Source organism: Malania oleifera, chromosome 9 (assembly GCF_029873635.1).
Source record: "Malania oleifera isolate guangnan ecotype guangnan chromosome 9, ASM2987363v1, whole genome shotgun sequence".
Taxonomy (NCBI): Eukaryota; Viridiplantae; Streptophyta; class Magnoliopsida; order Santalales; family Ximeniaceae; genus Malania; species Malania oleifera.
The window spans coordinates 53,843,005-53,861,614 of record NC_080425.1 but is presented as its reverse complement, the minus strand read 5'-3'; the positions used below and the strand labels follow the sequence as shown (position 1 = coordinate 53,861,614).

Below are 18,610 nucleotides of genomic sequence, written 5' to 3'. Positions count from 1 at the left end.
TTTTGTTATGTGTTAATGTATGTGTTTGTTTTGATTGCAGGCTCTTGAGAGCTTCCTGCTCAGGTGCCATAGGGACATTGCTTCATATTGTGATGAAATTCTTCATCTTACGCTTGAATTCATAAGCTATGATCCTAACTTCACTGATACCATGGAGGAAGATACGGATGATGAGAGTCATGAAGAGGAGGAAGATAAGTATGTTGTTCTCTGATTTACATGTTTGCACCAATTCATTTATGCTTCTTCCAATTGTTATTTATGGTAAATACCTCGTTCCTTGAATGTTTGTAGCGAGAGTGCAAATGAATATACAGATGATGAAGATGTCAGCTGGAAAGTTCGGAGAGCGGCGGCTAAATGTTTAGCAGCTTTAATTGTTTCTCGCCCTGAGATGCTCTCAAAATTATATGAAGAGGTATAGGTTTTTTGTGCCTTTGAATTTCCGTTTTCTAGGTCACCTGCAATTGCTGGGCTTTGCATTGATGAGTTGCTGTTTTATTTTATACTTCAGCTTTCTTGTGATCACCATGATTGCTTGTGTTAGAAAATAAATTTGGGAATGCGCATGGATGCAAGGATATTGATTGAATTGCATGTTGTCGATTTGTTTTAGATTATTATGGTCCTTGTTTAATAATCTCTTTTGAACTTTCGATTATCTTACTGTGCAGGCTTGCCCCAAGTTGATTGATAGGTTTAAAGAAAGGGAGGAAAATGTTAAGGTAGGGATGATTCAATGTTTTCTATTCTGGTGCTTGATTCTGCTCCACCACATTACCTGACATTGTTATGCTGCAGATGGATGTATTCAACACATTCATAGAGCTACTGCGTCAAACTGGAAACGTCACCAAGGGACAGGTTGACATAAATGAATCAAGGCAAGTTCTTTTTTTCAGTTATTCTTTTCTCTGGTGTTTTACGTCAGACAATTGAAGCAAGATTTATGTGTCACAAAGGAACTTTTTGTGTGGTGGGGCTCACGTTCTAGAGCCAAGAGCATGATGGTGCAGGATGCAATTCCTTTTGCCATTGGGTTCATGATTGGAGGGAGAGAGACATGAATTTTTTTGATGAATCTGAAAAAATACTTGGGACCATGGTTTAAAAACCGGACCATCACTGGGCCATGCCAGTTGGGTCAAATTGGCTGGAAACACACACACACACACACACAACAAATACGGAGGAACATGATAAATATAGCAGCACTGATCTGTTAAATAACTACTCTGTAATTCCAATTAAATATATTGAACTCTAGCTACACTGCTTTCACTTATTTTCTTATCTTTTCTAATAGGAAGAAGAATTGTATTCTGGACAGGGAGATTTTTTTTTTTTTTTTTGGGGGGGGGGGGGGGGGGGGGTTACTTAAGTACAGAAACAAGAAGAATTTAACTATCTGCAACCACAAAAGAAACTGTTGACGAAATCAAACCGAGAAGCAAACTGTTATAATAGGAACAGCTCAACCAGAAAAAAATGAAATAAATAAGTCTCTTCCCTTTTGAAACTTCCAAACCCCAGAGAGGCTTCTACTCCCTTTCAAGCCCTTGAATTCCTTCCTCTCCATGAGAGCAATAGAATGGTTTTTTAGGTATGGCATCCTGCAATCCAGTCCCTCTTTTCCTGAAGAAAGAAACTCTCCAAGCATGCAACTGAGCCCCTACTTATTTTCTTTTACATTAACATGTTTTTGTACTTTGATGGAGAAACTGTCAAGCTGAACAGATTCACCTGTACTCCATATTTGTTCAATGATTTCCATAGGCTCTCTCACCTTTCGAATCTTGGAAGGAAGGAAAATAAAGGACAAGGACGGGTCATCTGGGTGAACTCTGGTTTGCATCCTTCCTGGTTGCTAGTGCTGATTTTTCCAGCATTTGTTACTGAGTCTGGTCATACTGATTCAAATTTAAAGAGTTGGTCCTGATTTTAAATTCATGCTTTGGAGAGAATAGAAGAAAAAACAACTTCCTATATTTCATTTTTTGGTGACTGGAACCTATTGCTTAGATCATGCTTCTTTTGTAAATTTGGTTAATAATATATTTTCTGGAGACATTTGAATTTGTATACAAGTAGTTTATGGGGGGGTGGCTTCCCATTTGGAGCCTTTTTCATTGAAGGCATACTTATAAGGAAAGGACATTTTTGTTGGGATAACAAAAATAAATGTTGATTAATTAATTTATTATTTGATGGAAGAAGAGGTTTTATTAGAAAAATAAGAAAGATTGTACAAAAAAAAGTAGAATTAAGGAATCCTCCCAAGGAGATAAAAAAACAAAGAAAAGCGTAGCACTCGAAGTAAGACAGCCAAACAATCACGTTGTAAATCCACAAAACATATCCTATTTAGACAGCCTGTTGCAACAGCTCACAAAGAAGCCAAATATTGAACTCTATCCCAGACCAAAAGCCATGGGGTCTTCTTTCCCTAAATAATGCAAGTAATCCTCTCCAACCAAATACCCCCAAAATTGCAAATAACCCACATCTCACAAGGCCGACCATGGTTTTAAATCACAGTAGTGGGTGGTGTAATGTAACGGTAACGGGTGTAATGGGAAGCGGGAGTTGCGGATGTTACATAATGGGAAGCGGGTGTAGCGGCTGTGAATTTTTTTCAAGCACGCACAACCTTGTGCATATTAGAATGCTTGCATGTTTTAAGTTTTTAACTATTCTTAGAAAGAGTTTTAGTGTATTTTGGATCCTCAGTTCAACTAAGTAAGTTATTTAGTAAAGGCAAGAAGTTTAAATTTGTTTTAAACCACCATTGATAGAAAAATTACATGCGTTTGCATATTTTTACTTCTTATTTTTCTTGTTTGTCATAAATTCTTATGTGTGCTAAATTAATTAATAAAACAAAATAAATTATGCACTCCATTTATCTATTAGACACATAAGACATATGAATAGTACAAATATAAAATAACTAGAAAATAAAGGTTGAAGTTGAAAAATATAGAACATAAATATCAAATTACTAATATTATCAAAATAAAATATTTTCCTAACAAGTTAGTATTTTCCTATTGTTAATGAATGCATCTCTTATGAGTATTTGAAACAATAGTAAATTTTGTATCATTGTCATCCTTATTATAATCTTTTCTCCTCTTGCCACATGTTATATTGAGAATGATTTATGAAATAGGGGGAAAAAGTGAGAAGAAAAAGTAAAAAAATAAAATGATTTTTTTGGCGTAAGTCCTGTAGCCGTTGTGTAATGGCCGTAGCAGCTTTTACATAATGGTCGTGGTCTGTAATGGCCACTATAACCGTGATTTTTCTTCCTATTGATTTCAAGGTGTGTAACGGTATCGGTAACAAAAAGAAGGTTATGTAACGGCGTTACGTAATGGTCGCGGCCGTTATTTAAAACCATGACTCCTACCAAAACCTGTGAAAGAAATGGTCATCAGATCCTCCACGGAGTCCAGCAATTCCATTTTCCCCCCATGATACCAAATAGCTTGTTCCGTATCCTTCATGAGAATGGACAATGCAAGAATAACTGAGAGGCAGATTCAGAACTATCAAAACAAAGAATGCATGTATCTAGAGATAAAGGCTTAGAAGGCCTCATACTCTGCGAATGTGAACTCTATTAGTAACCAACCAACCAAATAAAAGTGGTAATTTTAGACGGAAGTGCCTCTAGCGATTCAAGAGGGAGTAAGAGACTAGATGATCTATAATGACCCAACTTCTAAAGTGAAGTCTGTGCTTGCTTGTTTTGGGGCATGGATGGAATTTTAATTTATAATGGCAAAATTGGTAAAAACTGAAGGGAAGTTCATGGAGTGATTGCTTGGGACCCAATGGAGGTTTAAACTTTTATTATGACTCTCTACTTGTATTAATTAGTAAAATAGTTTTAGCTGTCAAAAAAGTGTGTGTTGGTTGACAGAAAAAAAATACGTGTGAATAAGTACAGCTTATTTATTTTATTCTTACTTGAACCAATCATAGGATTATTAAAGATAATGTGGTTTGCAGAACTGCAGATGGATTAGTAGATTCACGTAATGGTATATCTAGGATGAAGCAATTCATATTTTTCTACTACTTCCTTGTTTGTTGCTTGGGATAGCCATAATTAAATTCTGATACCAGTTCATTAGCTAATGTACAGTCCCAGGTGGCTATTGAAGCAAGAAGTAGCAAAGATTGTGAAATCAATTATCAGACAGCTGCGTGAGAAATCTATCAAGACGAAGGTAGAGACTCATTGTTAATAATGTGGATGATATATGTGTGGACTAATAACAATCTTTATGTTTTACTTGTTTACAGGTTGGTGCATTTTCAGTTTTGAAAGAACTTGTTGTTGTCTTGCCAGACTGCCTTGCTGACCACATTGGATCCCTCATTCCTGGGATCGAGAGGGCATTAAGTGTGAGTTGAAATTCTCCATGTCAGATGTGTCTTCTGAGGTCATGCAATTTTCTTTATTTTATGCTACTGATGTTCTCGTGTTTCTGTTTTTCCTGGTATATTCTCAGGAAAAGTCCTCAACGTCAAATCTGAAAATTGAGGCTCTTATTTTTACAAGACTAGTTTTATTTTCACATTCACCATCTGTCTTCCACCCATATATCAAGGTAACTGTTTGAGCTCGATCAACTGTCCGTCTGGAAATCTTTTTAGGAAAGTTTTGGGAAGCTTTTGGGTGGAAATGTTTTTGCATGGTGGGCCTGTTATATGTGTGTTAACTTTCATGATTTCTTCTGTATCCACCCTTCTTTGCATCAGATTGTCAGTGGTTGCAGCAAATTCTATTGTGGAAATAGCAACTTCCTGTATTTGTGTGTGAATGTTATTATGCTGGGTCTGCTTCTTGAATGACTGAATTACTGTGTTGTTGAATCTTGTATGCGTGGTGTGTATATTACACAAATCTAGTTCTCTTATCCAAAAAAAAAAAAAAATAAATTCGTGTAGTCTATTTCTTGAATGACTGAAGTTTTGAGGCTTAAAACTTTGCATCTCTCTCCTAAGGTATTTGTGTTTTTTTTTTTTTGTTTTTTTTTTGTTTTTTGATTTTGTTTTGTTTTGTTTTGTTTTGTTTCTAATTAACCAATTTTATTAAGCAGTTAATATTTTCTGACTCGAAATGTGAAATTGGTGGACATGATTTCCAACCGATGGCTCGTTATTGCTTGTCATAATGATAAAAAAATTTATGGTTCCAATGGCCCTTCCTTTTTGTCTTGTCATTTTTTTGCTTTAATCCTAAAAAAACCTTGATGGTTACTTTTTGATTGTGGCTTTTTTTGTTCCTAATTTTTTTAGTCATAAGAATTAATGTGAACGTCTTATGAGTGTAATAGTCTCATGGAAGTAATTTGCATATCTTTCATCTATTATAAATATCTTCATCTATATGTAGTATCATATTTAATGATGGAGTAAATATGTTGCCTGATTATTTTAGTTATTGTTTTAATTGATATTTCTTTAGGCTCTTTCTAGCCCCGTTATATCTGCAGTTGGTGAGCGTTATTACAAAGTAACAGCTGAGGCATTAAGAGTATGTGGGGAACTTGTCCGTGTTGTTCGTCCAAATATCGAGGTTGAATTCGTTAAACTATCATCTTGCTTTGAGGTCTTAGTAGATCATTTTCTAAGAAGATAATTGATTTGCAATGTAGGTTTATGGTTTTGATTTTAAACCCTTTGTTCACCCAATATATAATGCCATAATGGCACGCTTGACTAACCAAGATCAGGATCAGGTTAGTAGAAATTCTTTTAGTCCAGTAAAAAGAAGGATAAGGTTAGCAGATTTTGAAATGAAAAGTTTTATTGCACTAACTATGGCATATATATATATATATATATATATATATATATATATATATATTGTTCCAGGAGGTCAAAGAGTGTGCAATTTCTTGCATGGGACTTGCTGTTTCTACATTTGGTGATAACCTCCAAAGAGAATTACCTGGATGCCTCCCTGTACTTGTTGATCGAATGGGTAATGAGATAACCCGGCTTACAGCTGTGAAGGTTTGTAAGTTGCACATATCAGTCAAATAATTGTTTAGTCTTCTTTTCAGGTATAATACATTTATGGATGTATGATCACTTCTTTTTGGTAATGCTACTTATTGAAGTCTTTGATTACCATCATGGAACTGTTCAACTATTATTTATTTATTTTTTTATGTTCTATTTTTCATGTAACTAGGTTAGTAGAGGAGGTTTCAATCTCTCCCAGACTGGTATTAGGTGCTTAACATGGATATGCCATTAAATTTTGATTGGAGTAGCATCTGCTGGGGGCTTTTGAAATGGGAGATGTGCTATACTGTTGCACAGTCCAAAGCTCAAAACATTCTTCAGAAAACGAAAAAATAAACAAGTAATATGCTTTCCTATGTGTGTGGTAGGGCAGAAGCCTTTCTGTGGAACACAGCTGGAAGGAACTGCTTTCAAAATTAAAAAGCATGGTGCTCTGGAATCAGAGGGAAGTCTATTTCTGCAAGCTCTAGGAAAAACTTTGAGCTTGAGTCAAAGAGCTGGGAGGAGTACACAAGTGGTTCTCATCAGGTGCGAAGCTAGAGGATCATGGCTCTCGGTTATTGCACTCTCCTATCTCCTCTCAGTTTCCAAAGCATTTGAGTGCCATCCAGTTGAGGGCTCCTTATTATTGGACAGATCTTCATTTGAGAATCAAGAATGGGTATTTGGTCTCTCTTTAATTAATCCTTTACTTGGGCTTAAGGATACTCCATTTGAACTGAGCTTTGCAGCTGATGAAGAGGAACCAATCAACTAATTGTGACAGGAGGAAAAGCAAAATCGATCTGGTAGAGTTGATGATCATTCTGATTGAACTGCTGAAGATGTGTCTGGATCTGATCTGAGTTTGAAGGTGGAGCTTTGAGTAAGCTAGAGTAACACCGTCAGATCTGTGTCACTAGGACTGGACCCAGATTCAGATGTGAGGTAGAGATTTCCAAGTGCAGGTGTCTGTATGGGTGCTCAAAAAGGCAAAGACAGTCATCAGGTTTCATTTGATGCGTTTGAGACAGCAGCCTTACAGGCTTTTTGATGAATAAAGAGGAAGAGGGTTGAAGAATAAGTTCTGACGTGAAGGAAGGGGAACATGGGTAGCAGCAGGGGAAGTAGGGAGTTAAAAGAGCCTGGAATTCGATGACAACTGTGATATAAGTGAAGCAGGATCTCCTGGTTGCAATGAAACCACTAAAAATAATTTCTTGGTATGTTAAGAGTGTTAAATGATATGACAGGAAGCCTGAGGTTAGGGAGTTTCTAAAAACATTGGATGGGGATTATAATTTGCCTCATGAAACAAAATGGAAGAAATCAATGTTTAGAAAGTGAAGAGTAATTTGGGGTGTAGGAAATGGCAATTCAAGAAATTTATCTGCATAGGGATTACAAGGAGAGTTAATTTTTAATTGAAGGGTAAAGAGGGTGAGTTAGTCATGAGCTCCGTGTGTAGACTTAGAAACTGTTTTCTACTTGCATGGGAGGAGTGGAGGAAATACTGAAATACCTTGCGTGAGAAAATTTAGGGAGTTCATGAGCACACCTTGATCAACCTTTGCCCTTGGGGGCAGATTGTGTGGTGGTTGCATTTTACTAGGTCAAAATTGAGATCAGCTTTTCCTTTCTAGGGTCATATATTTGACAACAGATTGGGAAGAGCATTTATCAATTGTGACTTGTATACTCTTCTTGAGGCCTAAGTTATCCTATCTTTCTGGATGTGATTGCTTGGGGCCCATATTATTTTGAGGATATGTGGTTAAGACCTGAATGATTTGTGAACAAAGTTAAGAGATCGATGGAATTTCAAGTAGATAGCCATGCTCACTACATACTTGCGAATAAACTGAAAATAAAGCAGGATATCAAGAAGTGGAATATAGAGAATGGATCTCAGGTGGCTTCTTTTTTCTTTCCTCTTAGTTGGTTAAAGTGGGTAATGGCAAAAAAGTCTGCTTTTGTTAGGATGTGTGGGTGGGGGATTCTTTTTTGTTGTTGAAATTTCTTTGTTTTTTCAAAATTTCTTTGCTTTATAATGCTCCCAGGAACTCCTTCAATTCTTTTGAGGCGAGGGGGGGGGGGGGTCCTTCTTCTTAGTATTTTCATTTCATTGGGAATCTCAATGAAAAAGAGGTCGAAGAGTTGATTAGCCGTCTGTCTTTATTGTACCATCATGTTCCTCTCATTCACGAGGACGGAAGAGTGTGGGAGGGAGATCCCTCAGGTATATTCATTTCCAAATCCTTTCTATATCACCTTTTAAAGCCTCCCTCACAAACCTTTTTCTTGGAATCACATCTTTTGGAGGGCTAGGGTCCTTTGGAAGTATTCGAGCTTTTGGTTGGACCTTGATCCTGGAAAGGATTAACAAGCAGGATTGTTTCAGAGGATAAGGCCCCATAGAGCTCTCAATCCTAACATGTGCTTCATTTGTTATGCAAGCAATGAAACAAATGCCCATCTTTTTGTGCATTGCAGTGTGGCATCGGAGCTCTGAGATGCTCTTTTCTTTCTTGCGGGGAATAGTGGGTGGCCCCAGGAAAGGTGGGAGATTTTTTACTGGTCTACTCTGGGGCTTCGGAGAGAATAAAAATGGAAGTGCTCTTTGGTTTGTGGTTGTCTTTGCCATCCTTTGGACTCTGTGGATTGAGAAGAATGCTAGGATTTTTAGAGTTCGCTCAACCTATCTACAGTTACTTTTGTATAGAACAACTTTCCTTGCATCCATTTGGGTGCACCCTTGGTTTTTTCAGCAGATTACCGCTGTCTGACCTCATGAGAGATTGAAAGGGCAGCGCTGTTGTAGTTAATAGTTGTATTGTATTGTTTGTTTTTTTACTCGTGTATCTTTTGTTATCCAGGGAGGACTCCTTGTCTTCTATTTTGTACTTTGTTTATTGCTCTTAAAAAATTGTCTTTTATCCAAAAAAATCTAGTGAATGCTAAGAGGCAAAAGGATGCCTGCCTAAGGAAGGTAAAGACATGAAAATGGTCTTAGAATAGAGCTGTCAAACATGATTTGTGTGAAATAAATCTCTTGGTGATGGAAATATTGTGTTTTTTGGCTTAAACAGAGTGATAGAAACAGAAGATTCTTGCATAAAGTTGTAAATGCTCGGAAGGAAATTTAAATTTTTTTGATTGGGTGGAAGAGATTAATGGGAAAACATTTGAAGGTGAGAGAAAAATGTAGGATGCTATATCTAGATTCTCCGAGGGTTTATACTCTGAGCTCATAGCAGAAATGCCTTCCTGAAAGGGCCTCGAGTTTCAATGCCATTTGTGAGGGGCAAGTAGCTTGGTACCACGCTTTTAGTGAGGAGTTGCTAAAAGATCTTAGGAAATGTAATTTGTGTAACGCCATCCAGATGTTTTTACATTGGCCTTTTACAAGCTGATTGGGAAGTGGTAAGAAACAATTATGGGCATATTTGATGAGTTACAGTGCAGGGAAATTTGTGGATAGTCTGAACATAATCTTGTAGCTTTGATTGCTCAAAAAATGGGGTGGTTAACATCAATGATTGCCACCTTACACACTAGGTTGGGAGTGTTTAAAAAATCATCTTGAAATTACTAGCAACAAGGCTTATGAAGGTGATAACTGACAGTCACAAGCAGTGGTACCCTCTCAAAATGCATTTGCTGAAGGGAGACATTTTTTCTAATGCAGCTCTTATGGCTAATGAGGTGGTAGACTCCCAATTAAAGAGTGCAGGGAATGGAGTAATTTGTCAGTTTGACATGGCCAACGCATATGAATTATGATTATGCTGACTGGGGCTTAATTGTTTTTATGTTGGGGAAGATGGGCACTAGTGATTTCTTGGATAAAAAAAATACATCTCCTCTACAAATTTATTTTCTTATCAATAGTAGCCTATGAGATTCTTCAAATTGTCGAGATGATTTTAGCCCAAGAAATTTATGTCTCCTTTATTATTCATCCTTGTTATGGAAGCACTAAGCAAGATGTTGACAAGGGCCTTTGATGTTCGTGTTTTACAAGGTTTCATTGTTAGGAGAGTAGGGAAATGCAGGTGCCCCATTGGTTGCAAATATTATCATTTTTTTCGTGGGTGGATGTGGATTAAATTCTTTGTTTGTGTGTGTGTGTGTGTGTGTGTGTGTGTGTGAGTGAAGGGTGTAAAATGGCGAAACTTTCTTTGATGTTCGTTGGGCTGCTGCTGCAAGCCAAATTTAAGGAGAAATCCTTGTGGCCTCACAAAATTGAGGAGTTTGAAAGTAATCTAGCAGGTTGGAAGAGTAAGTATTTGTCAAGGTGGAGGCTAACCCTCATTAGGAGCACTTCTCCAAACCTACCGGTAGTACGTGCCTCTCTTTCCCATTTTTTTTTGACAGCTATGAGGCTGGACAACATTCAAAGAATTGCTTTGGTGAATGTGGGTCACAGGTTCAAATACCATACAGTTATTAGGGATATTCTTGGACAACCCTAGGAAACACCAATTCCGACAGAAGACACAAATACAACTGTTTCAAAAAAATGAGGATGTGGCGGCATATATATATATGCATGTTTTTCCTCTTAGATGACAAATATTGTGGTAATTTTGATTTAAAATGAAATGTTAGCACCATTCATGCAGTATTATCAAGTACGCATTTTACAAACAATATCATGACAATCATCAACTATAATCATATTGTAGAATGTATTGGCCCCACAACAAAAAAGAACTCGAAGGCCGTGGCTGATGGTGGGCAATGAGCATGGTTCATCAAGAAATTTAAAGAAAGCTCAACAGAGAGTGGCAAATTGGCATTGGCTTTAGAGAGAGAGAGAGAGAGAGAGGGAGGGAGGGGGGCGGGTAGCACAGTGGTGCTTGGGCTCCAAAGTCACTACAATGACTAAAAGGGCCGAAAAACTGCAGTGCCATTGCAATAAGTGTCCTGATGGGTCCTTGTTGCGTCATGAAGTGTCTCAGCTGTGGCAAAAAATAAAAAGAAATTAAATCATTTTATACACGTGTTAGGTATGCATTGGGGAGTGTTGAACAAATGTTGGTATTGTTAAACACTGATATTTTGAGGTTCTAGAAATGTCGGTGTTTCCTAAGACAACCCATTAAATAAAGAGGTTTGGTGTTAAAGATTTCATTTCTTTCAACGAAGCCCTTCTTGGGAAGTCAAATTGGTGATCATGGAGGAGCAGCAGCTATGGAGAAAAATATTCAAATCAACTATAGGCTTGATAGGAATATGTGGACTACTAGGGAGTGTTGAAGACTATATGGGATGGGATGTGGAAATGGATAAGAAGGAGCTGGGAACATGTTTTCCTTCATGAAGGAGTTATCATTGGAAGTGGAGAAAAGGTTTATTTTTTGGAAGCATAGCTGGTATGGCTGTCAACACCTCAACCTTCAAAATATCTCTTTCAAAATGTCTTTATGGTAGCTAGGGGTGAGCACAATTCGGTGGAAACTGAATTATCCGAATTAACTAAACCAATTCGGTCGGTTCTGTTTGGTTAAAAAATAATTCGGTTCAATTCGGTTTTAATTTAGGTAAAAATTGGTTTTTGGTTCGGTTTGAGAATTATCTAATTTCGGTTAATCGAATTAACCAAATTATATATTAATAATAATTAATAATTATATATAATTTATATAAATGAGCTCTAACTGGTTATCCTTTAGATTTTAAATTTAGGGTTCCATACTTCAATTCCAAATTTCCAATTTACAACCTCGAGTCTTCGCCCAGTTGCCCTTGCCTTCGCCAAACTAGGTTCTAGTCATCCTTGCTGTTCTCAAACCAGATTATTTTTGCCTTGCAGCCCTCGCCCTAGCCGTCGCCAAAGTCGTCTCGCAAGTCGCGGCTTTTGCTCTTGCCGTCGCGAGACAAGGTTCTAGTCGCCCTTGCTGTTGCCAGACCAGGTTGCCATAACCTTGTGACCCTCGCCTTGGTCGTAGCTCTCCTCGCCGTGGAAGTTGCTGCTCAGCGCTCGGCTAACTGCCCCCTTCCCCGACGATTGACTTCCCCTTCCCCTACCCTTGTGAGTCATGAGCTCATGATCATTGATCTCATCTCTCAATACCTAAAATAAAAAATCTCAAAGCTTGGAGTCTTCAGCCTTGGATTAATGGTATCATTTCTTTCATCAAGCATTTAAGCTCAGCAGTTTGTTAAAGGTAATATTGCATCCATAGTGATTGTACTTTGCCGCAGATAGAAACATGGGCGCAATAGAAATGATTTTTGAAAATCATTAAGTTGAGTGTCAATTGAAACTTGGTTCGGTCAAATTTGGTCCGGTCGGGTAATGTTCAGTTAATATGACTAATTCGGTCGGTTCGATTTTGGAAAATTCTTAACTGAATTTTTTTGGTTAATTCGGTTAATTAACCAAATTACCCAAACCGATTGATTGCTCACCCCTAATGGTAGCATTGGACAAAGAAAGCTATTATATCATCCTGATTTATCCCTGCACATAATGGAAGGAGTGTGAATTTCAAAAGATTGGTGCTAGATTTGGAACTGGAGCTTTTCTCAACAAAGCATGATAGATTAAGCTGAAAGGTGAACAGTACAGGCAGATTCATTGTTAAATTTATTACAGAAATAATCTCAGGATTGATATGGAGAAATCAGTGACCTTCGTGGAATGGGGAGCAATGTTGAGGAGAGTTTTAACTTCAGGTAACCTTTAGAAAAAGAAGTTGGGTATTGGTGAATGGATGCTCTGTACAAGGAGGATTGGAAATTGTTCAACAGATTTTTCCTTCACTGTGGCTGGACTAAAAATCTGGGGAATGTGGCTCTTAATGCAATGAGACAGCATTGGGTTTTAGTCAGTCTCTTAAGAGCTCTGGGCCTGGACAGGAATAATGGTAATGAGAGGAAAAGTAGTAAATCTAATCCCTCTATCCATCTTTTGGAATGTGAATAGGGGAGGGGATATGAGTTTTTTCGGGGTGGGTGGGGGGGGAGGGAGGGGCATAGAGTTATGTGATAGGAAAATAACTAAAAGATGGTTTAGCTATTTATCTGGATGATACAGCGTTTATATTGATGAACATGTAGACAACATTACTGGTTTTATTGACATTGTGTTTTGTAAATGATTTACGGTAGATGGGTTGACACCCCCTTTGTGCCGTTTGAATACATTACACTTCTCTTTAAATAAATGCATAATTAAAAAAAAAATTCATAGCAGGTCAAGATTTGTCAAGAAAAGGATTAAAAAAATATAATTCTTTATTTCCTGATGTTTGTTCTTTATGTTTTGCAAGATCAGAAAATCTGTCTCACCTATGTCTTCCTTGTTCATTTTCTTGGAGGGTCTGGGACAAATTATGTGGAGTATTTGGAGAGAGCTGGAGCTGTCTGAGACAGAGGAGGATTTGTTAACTCTTTCTTTGAAAGGCTTCGAAGGAGGAGAGATGGTTTAGTGTGTGGTGGTGCGAGTTTTTTTCTGTCTTGTGTGGTAGTTGGTTGGGGACGAATGCTTGCATTTTCTTGGGGAAGACGATGTCTTGCTTTATGCTTTGGGATAGGATTCACTATATGATGTTGTTCTGGGTATACTCTGCTTCTTGTTTTGGAGGGTCGTCTTCTTCTGATCTTCATTTTGATTGGGTTGCCGTACTGATTTGATATTTTCTCTTTTTGTTGCTTTTTGGTTTTTTCTCCTCTAAAGAGAACTTATTTGGATCCTTGTATTTTCTCTTCAATAAAATTTCTTCTTATTTTTATCATAAAATACTCTCTCTCTCTCTCTCTCTCTAAATCATCATAGAAACAAATACAAGCACATTGATGGAACCATGGATCGATGGTCTTTAGGTTCAACTCCATCAGCGCAGTGACTGGCATCATCAAGCGCAATAGCTCCAATTCCGAGGCAACATTCACAATGGCTCTGTCCATGTATGGTGGTTTCCTCATCTCGAAACCCTGAGCCTTTCATAGTGATGTTGGCTCCAATCTGTACTGGTAGATCTGACCCCATCAAGCTCTTTCGCGCTTGTTAATCTTCACCTCCTCCACTGCCCCACTCCAGGTTTGAGTTCAAGTGACAGTTCAGAAGTTTCATATCAATAGTTGTGGTCTGAATTACGGTTAAAATTCCTGGGCCATGTAATAATTTGAAACTCGTGTAGTAATTTCCTCTTGCTAATCTTTGTGGAAAGCCAAGGTTCTTTATGAGGTTAAGGCTTTTATGAGGTTGGCCATTCTTGATTGAAATAACACCAACAATCTGTTATAGATCAAAAGGTCTTATAAGATTTTGGTCTTTTTGAATAGTGTTAGGTGAGTTTTAAATGTTCGGAGGATTTTTTTTTGATCGATGTTAGAGGTTTTGGGAGGAGGAAGATGCCCCTGCATAGCAAATCCATCATGACTGGCAACAGAAAGCCCTAATCTGAGTCTACTTCTCTTCTGTATTTCAGATAAATACATTGAATCAAACACAATGCTATAGTCAAGAGTCCTCATTCTCTTAAGCACCTTACAAGATATTTTGAATCCTCTGTGCTGCATGGAAACAATAAATGCAGAGGTCCCAAATACCAGGGCCTGAGTTCTCTTCCTCTTAAGCCAGAATGGCAGATGCGTCTTATTGAAACAAATTATTAGCTTTTAGGCATTACATGTACAGCATAAAGATAATTTCAATTTTTTTTTGGTTACATGTCATCATCATTTCCAGAGCCAAATCGCCATGCTTTAATGCATATAGTATTAGATTACTTTTCACTTCCATTATTGTAATTTTACAAGTTGCCTATTGTAGTTTTTACATTTGAACAATTGAATTATTTATTTATTTTAAATCGAATTTGTAACGTTTTAGCTTGTATTAATGTTGGAATTGGTGTATTCCCAAAAAAAAAGGGGGCGGGGGGTGGGTTTGAATTGGAAACTTGAACACTTTTCCTCCTAGGTCAAATTAACTAGCAACAGTAATATATAAAGAGAACTCAGTATATAAATCAATCAGAGCAATAAATAATAACATACATGTGCAGTAAATAAAGTGCGGAAATTAAGGAGTAGGCACACGATATGTTATTGGGGTTCGGCCAATACTGCCTACGTCCCCCCTTAAGCCGCAGTTCAAGGATTCCACTAAGATTGCTCACTTGTGGGTGGAGCGATACCGTTTACAATACCTTATCAGGATGGTGCACCTACTTCTCCTAACCGGGTCTGAACCAGTCCGGTGCTCTCCTAACCGAGTCAGAGCAATACGAGACTATTCATAGGGTTAGTCTCCCTCTTCGAGAACCCGTCGGGAATACAACAGATAATCGAATAAAATATTTTTGTACAACAAAGAATGCTTCTATACTAAGCAGATGTGTACAACAATAAGCTCAATGTGAGAATGTGTATTTTTCACTCAAAAATATTTCTCAATAACTACCGGGTGTGAAAAATAATTTTCTTACTAACAAAGAGTAAGAGACCTTCCAAGCTAAGATATTAAAGTAAGAATATGCTTAAGGTACTCTTTTCAATATGCCAAGAGTTTCCCAAAACTGGTTTTTCAAATAAAGCTTAGGGGAACAAGGATTCTTGCTCAAAAATAATTTTGCAATGAAGAATATATGAGCCTTTGAAGTCTTGTAATATGTGTGCAAGATTCACAAGCAAATAGACAAGTTTTATCCAAAGATATATATCAATGAATATATATGAAGAAAACTTTGATTTACTCTAAAAAATGAGATATGAAAATTGAAGAAGATATGAGAGTAAAAAGGATTTTTATTTGTTAAACAAATGCCCAAAGGAGATTTAAAACAAAGCTCTCTTGAAAGATTTTTCAAAGTATTAGTAAAGAGAGGATAAAAAATTAGCTTAGGAAGATGAAAATATGATATAGAAATTTGAGAGGATTTTCTAACTAATCATTTTGCTAATTTTGAGTTATGAGGGGGTATATATAGACTTGGGTGAAAATATGACTGTTGGGGATATAAGGGGTATTTTTGAAAATGTTAATTATGTTTAATGAAAAATAGCCTTGTTTAACTGCGGTAAAAATTTCATCAACCCGAGAGGTTCAGTCGACCATATTCAAGGTTCGGTCGACCATATTGCTAAGTTCTGTCGACTGTGTCAATTTTGAACTATGGATTTGGTCGTCCGTTTCAGGGCGATTTTGAACCCTTCGTAGGTTCGGTTGACCATGGCTAAGGTTTGGTTGACCGCTCATATGGTTCGGTCGACTGTGGCCAGTTTGAACTACACCAATGGTCGGCCGAACAGTTGGGGGGGTCAGACACGTTCTGGTTTGATTGACCAAGGACGATACGTTCATTTTAGAACGGTCAACCATGAGAAGTCAACTTGTTGACTTTTGATGGGTTCGGTTGACCAAGATTTATACACTGCCAAGGATTCGGTCGACCGAGGCTTAGTCAACTTTTGACTTTTCAGCCATCAAGGTGTTTGGTCGACCAAGCTGGTTATTACCAGAAGGGTTTGGTTGATCGGGGCTATTCAAAACATAATTTTTGACCCTAATTATAACCCTAAAAATCCAACGTCGGTCGACCAAAGTCTGGTTTGGTTCCCTACGGTCAATCTACGGCCATCCTGAGCTTATCATCCATATCATGCGTGCCATGCATTATTACAGACTAAAATATAAACTAAATGCAATATAATGAAATTTAAATGTTTTCTTCTTGATCTTTTTCTCTTCACTTCATGGAGTACGCCAAGTATATGTGCATTAAGATCCATCTTGGCCTCCATTTCCCTTAAACCTTGTGTGTGTGCTGAAATATGAACCTGTTCACAAACTAAATACACACATAGGATACAAATGCTTTGTCAGCATCAAAACAGGGATTGGACTCAAAAAGTCAACAATTAACCAATAAAATGTCCCCATACATTTCATTAGAAAACTCTTCCTGTACCTACTAAATCAGTTAGATACTTGATATTACTGGGTAAACACGATACACTAACTTCAAAGAAGTTTTTAAGTGCATGTGCAGCAGAAGGGTTGAACGGGTTGTTCATGAATATGATGAAAAATAGTGAATGAGATTAGCGTAGAAACTATAAATTAGTTGAAAGTACAATATTAATTGCTAGTTAAAATATTTATTTCTAAAAAAAAACTTCTGGCTAAGAGACAATTAGATGAAAGAATTAGCTGTTTGTTTCCACCTGTGAAAAGAAACCCTTTACCTGGCTTTTGCTGCAAAAGGCAGCATACACTGTGATGTCCCTCCCCCTACGCTCTTAAAGTGGGGAGCCTCGTGGCCCGGGGACGCCCATGGCTAGAATTAGATGAACTTAAATGCATGTTTCCATTCTTTGAATTTTCTGGAGGCTATGTTGCAGTCATTATTCTGAGATGGTATTTTGCTTTATTATTGATATTAAATGGCAACTCATAAAATAACTGGTGTTTCCTTCTTTTGTTCGTTTTCTTGATTACTTGTTTATTCACTAGATACACAATGTGTTACATATCAGTGTTTGTGTGTGTGTGTGTATATATATATATATGGTTTTGTGACTTGGAGTTATTACATTTAGGCTTTTGCTGTCATAGCTGCCTCTCCGCTACAAATTGACCTTTCTTGTGTTTTGGAGCAAGTTATTGCGGAGTTGACTGCCTTCTTGAGGAAGGTACGGTGAGAAATCTATTTTGCTGCAGTTAAAAGGGCATCTAATTTTTTAAGAGAGCTTATTTTTGAATTACAAAGCAGTAGTTTAAAATCCTTTGCATGCGTTTGTTCCTTTTGGAAATTAGGCTAATCGGACATTGAGACAAGCGACATTGGGAACCCTAAATTCCCTAATTGTTGGTTATGGTGACAAAATTGGTTCAACTGCTTACGAAGTTATTATTGTGGAACTTTCAGCTTTGATAAGGTTCTTTCCGTGGATCTATTTTTAACTGATTTTGTTATTATAACTAATGCTGGTGCTGCTGTGCATCTTTTTAGTTTTTAGGGTTTGAATGGTATGATTTATTCTAGTCATTGTTATATTTTCTGAATCATAACTTTCATGTTGTCCCTGTGCTTCAGTGATTCAGACTTACATATGGCGGCACTTGCCTTGGAACTCTGTTGCACCATGATGGCTGACCGGGGGTCAAGTTCAAATGTTGGTTCAACTGTTAGAAATAAAGTGCTTCCTCAAGCACTTAAGTTAATCAGGAGTTCCTTGCTGCAGGGGCAGGCCCTCTTGGTACACTTCCAGCACTGTTTTGTTTTGTCTTTTTTTTTTTTGGTTTTTTGTTTTGTTTTTGATTTTTTCTCTTTTTGGATCCAGAAATTTCATGATTGAAACTGTTTTCTTTGAATACTGTAGGCTTTACGGAACTTTTTTGCTGCCTTCGTCTATTCTGCAAACACCAGTTTTGACTGTTTGCTAGATTCTCTTCTTTCAAGTGCTAAGCCGTCTCCACAGTCCGGTGGTGTTGCAAAGCAGGCTCTGTTTTCAATTGCTCAGTGTGTGGCTGTTCTTTGTCTTGCTGCGGGTGACCAAAAATGTTCGTCTACTGTAAAAATGTTGACAGACATTCTTAATGATGATAGCAGTACTAACTCGGTAA

At 37.5% G+C, this 18,610-nt stretch overlaps 1 protein-coding gene across 2 annotated transcripts in view; it reads left to right on the top strand.

Annotated features, from left to right (window-relative positions):
• Window positions 1-18,610, top strand: part of LOC131163327 (cullin-associated NEDD8-dissociated protein 1) — a 91,841-nt gene that overhangs the window by 44,625 nt on the left and 28,606 nt on the right. For both annotated transcript variants that reach the window (XM_058119898.1, XM_058119899.1), the window contains 14 exons: window positions 41-198; window positions 295-418; window positions 675-725; window positions 802-884; window positions 4,154-4,238; window positions 4,315-4,416; window positions 4,524-4,622; window positions 5,483-5,593; window positions 5,673-5,756; window positions 5,893-6,033; window positions 17,584-17,676; window positions 17,801-17,922; window positions 18,081-18,243; window positions 18,367-18,606. In XM_058119898.1, the coding sequence (XP_057975881.1) occupies window positions 41-198; window positions 295-418; window positions 675-725; window positions 802-884; window positions 4,154-4,238; window positions 4,315-4,416; window positions 4,524-4,622; window positions 5,483-5,593; window positions 5,673-5,756; window positions 5,893-6,033; window positions 17,584-17,676; window positions 17,801-17,922; window positions 18,081-18,243; window positions 18,367-18,606 (1,656 nt within the window). The remainder of the gene's footprint in view (window positions 1-40; window positions 199-294; window positions 419-674; window positions 726-801; window positions 885-4,153; window positions 4,239-4,314; window positions 4,417-4,523; window positions 4,623-5,482; window positions 5,594-5,672; window positions 5,757-5,892; window positions 6,034-17,583; window positions 17,677-17,800; window positions 17,923-18,080; window positions 18,244-18,366; window positions 18,607-18,610) is intronic.